At 42.2% G+C, this 9,641-nt stretch overlaps 1 protein-coding gene across 1 annotated transcript; it reads right to left on the bottom strand.

Annotated features, from left to right (window-relative positions):
* Positions 1–7,695: 7,695 nt before the first annotated feature.
* Positions 7,696–8,874, bottom strand: LOC309400570 (uncharacterized protein F54H12.2-like; the record flags this gene model as incomplete). Its single annotated transcript, XM_081969136.1, has 1 exon — positions 7,696–8,874. One exon carries the CDS (start codon positions 8,872–8,874, stop codon positions 7,696–7,698), a length of 1,179 nt encoding a protein of 392 aa, XP_081825262.1.
* Positions 8,875–9,641: the final 767 nt, after the last annotated feature.

Here is a 9,641-nt window from a genome sequence, read left to right as displayed (position 1 = left end):
TCTTTGCAGTTTGGAAACCACATATGCAGCTGTATATTCCACCATTCTAAAAAGGAATGTACAGCCATGAGTGTACATGCTTTTTCACATATTTATTACAATAAATACTACTAAACATAGCTTTACACATAACATCACCCACACATATTTTTGTTAGGGACATCTCTTTATTGCAATCTCTAGCACCTTACATCTTTTAAAACAATACTTATACTTGTAAAATAAATAACACACCTTCTAATTCGCTTTCTTGTGATCCCTGTAATGTAACCTCTCCATTGCCCCTGTTATAGGAAACCCCTTGAGATTCCTCGGGTGTAAAAAACATAAAAGGCTTCATGGGTGCACGTTACTTCTGCAAGCTGTGTCACACAGCATATCACCACAAATGTAGGCATGATTGTCAATATTTTTGTCGAGCCTGCACAGGTTCAGAATGCCGTGAATTGCCAGGCGGGAGGGTGAGGTTCCATACGTGTAAATTGCTTTGCAGGTCTAAGTCATGTCTTGAAAGGCATGAACGGCAGGCTATGGAAGGAAAAATTAGTTGCGAGGCTAATGTATTTTGTTCCAGGTGTGGTATCTATGTGCCTGTCCCACATGACAAATGTAAGAAGACGACATGCGGACAGTGTGATACCAAAGTAGATAGCTTGGCAGATCACTTGTGTTTTCTGAAAAGGCTTTATAAACCAAATATTGGTGACAGGTACATTGTATATGATTTTGAATGTTGTCAAGAAACAGGAACACACATACCAAATTATGTGTACGCTATGGATATGCTGGACGCCAGGGAGGTTAGGAAGTGGGAATGGTCCCGGGTTCAATGTCTGGAAGAATTTGTGAAAACGTTTGTACAGCCTAAGTTTAGTGGGACCACATTCATAGCCCACAACTCCAAGAGTTATGATGGCTACCTAATCCTCAGCCAGTTGATTCGTGAAAAGGTGAAGGTGCAACTCTTAACTCAAGGAGGCAAACTGTTATGCATAACCCTGCCTATCTTTCATATGCGTTTTATCGACAGCCTTTCTTTTTTACCAATGAAGCTTAGTAAAATGCCAAAAGCTATGGGTTTTCAAAACTCCAAGGGTTATTTCCCTCATTTGTTCAACACCGCAGAGAACCAAGATTATGTTGGAACTTTGCCAGAAGCCAGGTACTATAGTCCTGACACCATGATGCCTGTTGAGAGAGAGGAATTTGAGAAATGGTATGCTGCTAATAGGGATACAGCATTTAACCTCAAAAAAGAGCTTGCATACTATTGCAAACAAGATGTAAAAATATTACGGTTGGCTTGCAATAGGTTTAGGGAACAAGTTATGGAAATGACAAGTAGAGAATGTTTCACAGGGAGAGGAGGAGATATTCTTGAAGAGAGAGAAACTCACAGCATTGACCCTTTCCGGTATGTAACATTAGCACCTATTTGTATGGCGCAGTATAGATTCATGTTTTTAAAGAAGGATACCATCGCACTAGCACCTCTGGACAACTACCAGAAGAGCAAGAAAAGCTTTTCTGTTTGCGCTATACAGTGGTTGATGTATATAGAACATACAGAGGGGATCAACATCCAGCATGCACTGCAAGGTGGTGAAAAGCAAGTAGGTATTTACTTTTTGGATGGTTTTGCTGTCATAAATGGGGTACCTATGGCGTTTGAATTTTATGGTTGTTTTTTTCACGGATGCCCTATATGCTACAGACCCCAGGACTTCAATAGTCTGCTTGATTCAACCTATGGCATGTTGCATGCTCGTACTAGGGCTAGAGAAGATTACCTACATAGTTTAGGTTTTGTAGTACGAAGCATCTGGGAACATGAATGGAACGATCTGTTGAAGGGCGATGGTGGTTTGAAGCAATTTCTAACAGATAGTAAACTCCCAACGCCCTTAAATCCCTTTTTTGGGGGTAGAACAAATGCCACATGCCTGTACTATAAACCAAAACTGGGGGAACAAATCTTGTATTATGATTTTACAAATTTATACCCCTTTGTGAACAAGAATAAGATGTATCCGATAGGTCACCCAGAAATAATATACCAAAACTATGGTGATATAAAACAGTATTTTGTATTTGCAAAAGTTAAAGTGTACACGCCGAGAGGCCTATACTTTCCAGTACTGCCGCATAAGTCAAGGGGGGAATTAATGTTTAGTTTGTGTGCAACCTGTACAGAAAAGCAACAAGTCACGGAGTGCCTCCACAATGATGAAGAAAGAACCCTAACCGGCACATGGTGTACTGTAGAATTGAATGTGGCTGTGGAGAAAGGCTACAGAATTGCAGAGATCTACGAAGTTTGGCATTTTGAAAGGAAGACAAAAAACTTGTTTTCAGGCTATATTAACATGCATCTCTGTCAAAAACAGGAGGCTAGTGGGTATCCCGATTGGTGCAAAACAGAGGAAGATAAAGAGCATTATGTTCGGGATTATGAAAAGAAGGAGGGGGTCCGTTTACGCAGGGAACATATTGAAGTCAATACTGCGAAAAGACAGATCGCTAAACTGTTTTTAAACTCATTGTGTGGTAAATTTGGCCAGAGTACCAATCAGATGACAACATCGGTGGTGACAGAACCTGAGGAATTATTTCAGTATCTTTTTGTTCCCTATTACGAAGTATCCTCCTGTGAATTTGTGGATGATGAAGCGGCCGTTGTAACATGGAAAACCGCCAAAAACCAACCTACTAAGTCAACTTGTACAAATGTGTTCATTGCCAGTTTTACAACTGTTTATGCACGGCTAGTATTATACAGGTTATTGGAACGCTTGGGGGACAGATGTCTCTATCACGATACCAATTCTGTCATTTTTATTAGCAGAGAGGGGGCGTGGTCACCTTCGTTAGGTGATTATTTAGGAGAGTTGACGAGTGAGATTCCGCCAAACACATCAATCACGGAGTTTGCAGCAGTTGGGCCAAAGACCTACAGGTATGCTTTGTCAAACGGGTCAACTGTGTTAAAGGTAAAGGGACTAACATTAAACAGTGCCAACTGTGTTAAGGTTAACTTTGAAAGCCTGAAAGATCTGATTGATGATTATTGCCTAACGGGGGGGGTGAGGAAAAGAAAGAGATTCAGGTACAGCAGCCTGGAATTGTTAGGATTAAGAAACAGTGGGCATTGGAAACACGGGTGCTCAGGAAAACTCTAAAAGTTGTCTATAATAAAAGGGTTCTCAATACAGAGGATTATTGTACGGTATCTTATGGCAATTAAGTATGATGAAAAGCAGTGCACAGTTTGTACATCCTTTCTCGTGTATTATAAGTGGACCTTCCAATTCTGGAAAATCTTATTTTATAAAACAAATGTTAGAACATGGTGAACATGTATTATCTGAAATGCCTCAAAACATTATATGGTTTTATAACTGTTGGCAGCCTGTGTACAAAGAATTATGGAGGGCCTTCCTGACTCTTTTGAAGATGCTGATTTGTTTCCACCAAATCAAACCAATTTAGCAGTGGTAGATGATCTCATGGCATCTGCTGGTGAAAGCAATCAAATAGAGAAAGCTTTTACACAGTATGTTCATCACAAAAATCTTAGCATTATTCTCATACTTCAAAACCTGTTTTATCAAGGTAAGAAAATGAGAACAATAACTCTAAATGCAAAATATATGGTGCTTTTCCGATGCCCCCGTGACCAGATGCAAGTGGTCACCTTGGCACGTCAAATGTATCCGTCTAACATGAGGTTCTTTTTAGAAGTGTTCCAAGATTCAACTAGCAAACCCCATGGTTATCTTTTAGTTGACCTATCTGCCACTACTCCAGAAAACTTTAGGCTGAGAACTGGGATCTATCCACCTGATTGGCCGGTAGTTTATACTATCAAAAAGAAGGGTAAAAATTAGCTGTTTTAACTGGAGAGCTTCCAGTTCATCCAGAATGTCTGAGAGGGTGCGCAGAAATTGGGGGATTTTAAAAATCTTAGTAAAGGCAGGACCAAAACAGAGAAAGGCCATCTTATGCAATGCTAATAATGACCTGGTGGGTGCCATTGCTGAAATAGCTCTGAACACTTTAAAAGGTAACCTACCTCTGAAGCCTTCACAATATCAAAATTTAAAGAGAAAGAAAGACTGTATTAAAAAGCTGAGTGATAGTAAGCTCTCCCTGAAAAAGAATAGAAAGGTTATTCTTCAGTCAGGTGGTTTTATAGCTCCGTTATTGGGCGCTGCTATACCATTGCTGACTAGTCTATTAGCCCGGTAAACATGGAATACGCAGAGAAAATGTATTTAGTGCCAAGGCATCAGATGGAGCAGTTACACGGACGGTCGCCTACAATAGGCACTACAGCCGTTAGCCGATTGGATGACGATATGAGGACCATTCTTCAGAGAACTGATATAAGCGAGGATGACAAGATAAAACTGTACAACTCCGTGTTGCAGAGATTTCTTTTTTTTTTTTTAAACAAAGTTTTTTTGGTTTTTTTAAAAAAAATAATAAGGAAAAGGGTATTGGAGTAAGTTACATAATTTTGACGGTTACAATGTGTGAAGGGTATCCCCGCCCCCCCGTACTCATAGTATTCATTTAAACAAGTAATTCAATATTACATAGTGATAGTTTGTCAGCATATAAATTCATATAAAAATTTCAATCAATTTATATAAAGCCGATTTCCTTATTCATTTTTGTGATCTGAGTTTTCTTGGTATTGCCCCCTCTCCCCCCGGCGGCAGAGCTCCGGCCCCTCCCGTGTCCTGTATGTCGGGTGTAGGATCATCAGGTATATCTAGGAGTGCTTTATTTTTTTCCATAAAGGCCTGTGCCTCTATGGTTGTGGTGATTCTAACTCTAGTATCCTCCCAGAAAATTAACATACCTTCAGGCATCAACCATCTAAACCACACCCCTTTCTGGTAAAGTTTCTTCGCTAATTGCGAATAGTTTTTTCTTTTCTCTCTGACTTTCTTAGGGATCTGTTTCAGAATGGTTATTTCTCTATCTTGATATTTCAACACTTGCCCTCTTTGTGCACTCAGAATCTCATCTCTTGTGGTCTTTCTGAGAAATTTAACATGTACCTCCCTGGGAACATTGTGTGTTCTAGCATATTCTGAATTTACTCTATAAACCAGATCCAGTTCCCACCCCATCTGTTGTTTTCCTTTCTGTATGTAATCAGCCAAGATGTTTGTCATGATGTCCCTTAAATCTTCATCATCTGCCTCCACTATATTTTGGAACCTGAGAAAAAAGGACATTCTTTCAAATTCTGTTTTCATTTGGTGGATTTCAATCTCCTGGTTCCCCTTCTGCACCCCTCGAACTTCCCCCCTCATCTCAGCCGTCCCTCCCTCCAAAAGATCCAGTCTCTGTGTATTTTTGCTGGTCTGGTCTTGATTCGCTTTCAGCTGCTCTCTCATTTCCTTTAGTTGAATTGATTTTTCACAGATACACTTATTTTGCTGGTCTGGTCTTGATTCGCTTTCAGCTGCTCTCTCATTTCCTTTAGTTCACTTTTTATGTCCTCCTGTCCCTTTAAAATTTGTTGGAACATCTGTTGAAAGTCCGTCTCAGCAGGTTTGGGCTGGATGAATGATGATAACGTTTGTTGACCGCTCAGACTTGAGACTGTAGATGTGGGGGCGGAGACAGCAAAGCCCGGCTTCCCCGGGGGTGGTCTTTTAGGTGGCATTGTATTGAGCAGTAAAAGTTCAAAGTCAATACAGAGAGGAAATTAAGGAGGGAAACCGCCGGGAGAGTTCAGAAGGCTAGGAGTCCAAGCAGAGGGGAAATATTCTAATTACTTCTGGCAGTAGAGTAAAAAAAAAGTCCTTTGTTCCAGGGAGATGCAGTTCAACGGGAGATTTGTCTGAGTGTCACAGAGGACAAAGACAGGAAGCCTGAACTTCTATAGGTGGAGTCAATTTTCAATGTTTATAAAGACAACGGAAGTGTGCCATCTTGCCCTGCCAGCTTCAGGGTTTAGAGGCATAATAAAAAGTTTCCAAAGCTTCCAAAGTTTTCAGATCATCACCTCATTTATGAAGTTAAAATCCAAAATCCGCCTTTGTTATGGGCGTGAAATCATTCGTTGGCTCTCTCCCTTCCTCCTCCACTGGGGCCGAGAGCAAAAGGTTTTAAAGCCGCCTGTCCGAGGGGGGGAAATCCCCCTCCCTCCAGTCACGCCTCTCCAGCCAAGTTGAAAACGACTTTAAAAACAGCTGACAATTTTTTCTTTCCTTTTCTTACAAACAAGCAAGGGAACGGGGGGGGGAGTTTCCACCTCACCACACAGCAACCGCGTCCTTCAAATCACGCGTTCTTCCAGCTGCCTTCTCCCGAAGACGCCGCAGCGCCTCCCCATCATGCCTCCCGGTGCCTAGGGCGATGCGGGGGGGGGGCCCGGCTGCCGCTGACTCAGGGGATCCCCCGCTACGCCGCACCTTCGGCAGGAGCCTCTACAGGGTGTCCTGTGCCCCCCAAGCGGTGGGGGGGCCCACCAGAAGAGCGCGGGGCGAGCAGAGCCTGCCCGTCGGGTCAGCAGCCGGAACCGGAAGTCCCGTGTTGCAGAGATTTCTAAGGCTGACCAGACAAAATGACTCTGAGAAAGACATTCTGAAACTTATTCAATCTCCAGAAGCATTTAAACAAGATACTGTTGTACTGGATCCTGCACCACCACTCTCCACTACGGATCCAACAATGCAGGAGATATTAGAGGGATTGAGCACGCGTTACAAGAAAAATGCCTCTCTTTTGTTGAACAAAATGAAACAGCATCATGACATTTTGGGATGGGATGATTACAGAACCATTTTATACAAGGGTACAAGGGTTCCTGGCACTAACATTGTAGACCTGGTCAAAGGGGTCTCTCAACAACGTTCGCGTACTACGAAATATTATCCTAAGGGCTGGAACGAGTTTATGTCAGCTATGGCAGAGATGAATGTTCCAACGGTCTTGCTAGGTTCTAACGTTGTTAAAGAACAGCTTGAAAAGCTGAAAGAGGCAGCCTTTTAAGGCTGTAAGTTCTACAAAATCACCGTCTGCTATGTCTGCACCTAGTGTGGGATCTATGTCAGATCCTAAAAATGTTCTAAATTTTGGTGACTGGCTCCATTTGTGAATAAATAAAACACTGTAAAACATGCAATACTTTTAATGTTTTGTGTTTATTTTATAATGTGCCATACATGTTTGCATACAATGGTATTGGTTACACGTCCCGGTACTTCTTCCAGACTTCATATTTACTACAAACTGTTTCACCATTTGATCGTTTTTGACATCTTTTTCAGAGTATAGCTTCAAAATATCTTCGTAAGGTAATCCTCTCATGCGCTTAATTAGATAAAACAAACAATTCTGTCCGCAGGTTATTGCCAGGGGGTGCTGCAGTTGAAGAGTTTGGTATGTGTACTTCTTAGCTTGCAGTTCTAAAAACCTCATGATGTCAACGGGAAAGTCAGGGTTGTCTGGTGACCTTCCGTAGGAGTCAAAAAATTCACCATAGCTGTGAGTTGGAGTAGAATGAGTAGAATGCCAGCCAGTGCTCCCCCGGCAAAGTTTTCGGGTGTGTGTTTACAATTACCCTGAAAGGCCTCTTTGAGATTTTTCTCCTGGGCAACAAATCGCTGGGGTATACGCCTAGAAAGAGAGCATTTCCAGACAACACCCGTAGTATCTGTATGGTGTCCATTCTCACATATAATCAAACAAAACGTTCCTTGTGTGGCTTATTTCAATAAGATTTTCAAAGATTGCATAGAGTATCATGTTGACGGTATTGGGGAGGGGCACAGCAAATCTAATTTCTGCCCTCAGGTTGCCATTCTTGATCAGGGAATAGTGCTCTGAACACCCTTGATCAGGATTCAAATCAAAACAATATAACGTATAACCATTGTGAAACTCCTCACGGTTAATCAGCACAGAACGGTCTTTCATGAATTTGCCGGAAGTCTGTAACAATTGCATATATTCTCTCACAAAAAGGTTATGTTCATAATCAGGCTGAAGGGGCTTAGCAGGAATTTGCTCACCATCACAATACAGGGCACAAAAGTTGACATTATAGTGCTGAAAATTGAAAGGATTTCTTTCATAATTACCGCTAAATGCAGCGTTGTCCACGAAACCGATCACTAACTGTTTAGGTAACTGTCCTAGAAATAGGTTTTCCTGATTACACACAAGACTACCTGCTGGAATGCTGTAAACCTTCATGCCTACATGATCAATAGGGTATTTGGCGTTGGAGGTAAGCAGCACCTCCGCATGGCCCAACCGTACACCGGTGGATACTTTTACACGTTTTACAAAGAGAGACGCACCCGGGATCTGTACTTTGTAATTTTCATTACCATCCCTCATCAGACAGAACTCGTTTTTACATCTTGAGAGTTTAATGCTCACATCCACACCATTAATCAATAGCTTGTCTTGAAAAAATAGATCACTATGCAATGGTCCTAGCAAATCCCATTTACGACTTCCAGCTGTATGTCTGGCTCTCGCTCTGAAACTAGAGTTACCAGCGGCAGTCAGCAAGGTGTTCTCCATGAGCGTCGCATTGTCCTTGTAAAACCCTCCTGCTGAAAATTGGGTGCCCAAGGCATCTCCACCATAGTTCAGAATAAGTGCAATAAGGGCTCTGTATGCGTAGCAGTGGTGACTCTGTGTAATCACACGATCACCTAACGTAACATCAACCTGATTGAACAACGATGCTATGGGATAATTGACAAGGCTCACTCTTGCACCATCGTCGATATCCGTGCCATCAGCCTTTACAATCTTGCAGCTCACATACAGCAGAGTATTGTTTAAATCCGTGTAATGCTTGCCGTGCCCCGTTATAAAAAATTCCAAGGAGGGCATTCGGTGTCAGCGCTGATAAAGGGGGGATCTCGATGTACGTGCAGTTTTCAATGCTTGTTTGTGTAGGTGCCAATTGAAAAAGATCTAGCTCTGATTTGACACATTCCTCTGAAGCCTCGTGGATAAACGCCATTTTATCTTAGAAGATGTTCTGTTTGTCACTGCGCTTCCTTCCTTGTGAACGCTTCCTCTTTGTATGACGTGGCTTTTTCACAACCTTCCTCTTTTTAGGAGGCATAGGTGGTCCAACAAAATGTTTCTTCCTGATTACAGCCATACCAGAACCCTCCTGCCCAACCCCGACAACACGTGATACAAGCCGTCCTGACACATATCTGACAATGTTATTAGCAGCCACGTTCACATGAGGTTTAAAGTTTTCTAGTCTTCTCCTCAGTAAAGGCATCGCTTTTCGAAAAAGTCCCCGGAACAGGCCCCCTATACCTGTACCGTACATAACGGGGGTTCCTCGAAAACCCGGTAGCCTGTTTCTTGCCTGTGCCCTGTAGTAGTCTACATAGGCTTGAGGGTTCCCGCACTTCTTTATCACGACCATCCTTCACTTTTCTGAGGCCTGAAATGAAGCTTAGCAATGACCTTACCATGGTTAAAAGCTATGTTTTCATTCTGGTCCGTTTTGATTTCTACAGTAATTGTGTCAATGTAATGCTTGTTGACGGTTACATAATGTGGTTGGTCATAGATTGTTGTGATTATTTCATTGTCCCTACACCGTACAGGTAGGCATCGTAGCAACGGTACATAAT

The sequence above is a fragment of the Natrix helvetica genome (assembly GCF_964273705.1).
Source record: "Natrix helvetica genome assembly, chromosome: W".
Lineage (NCBI taxonomy): Eukaryota > Metazoa > Chordata > Lepidosauria > Squamata > Natricidae > Natrix > Natrix helvetica.
This window is presented reverse-complemented; position numbering and strand designations above follow the sequence as displayed.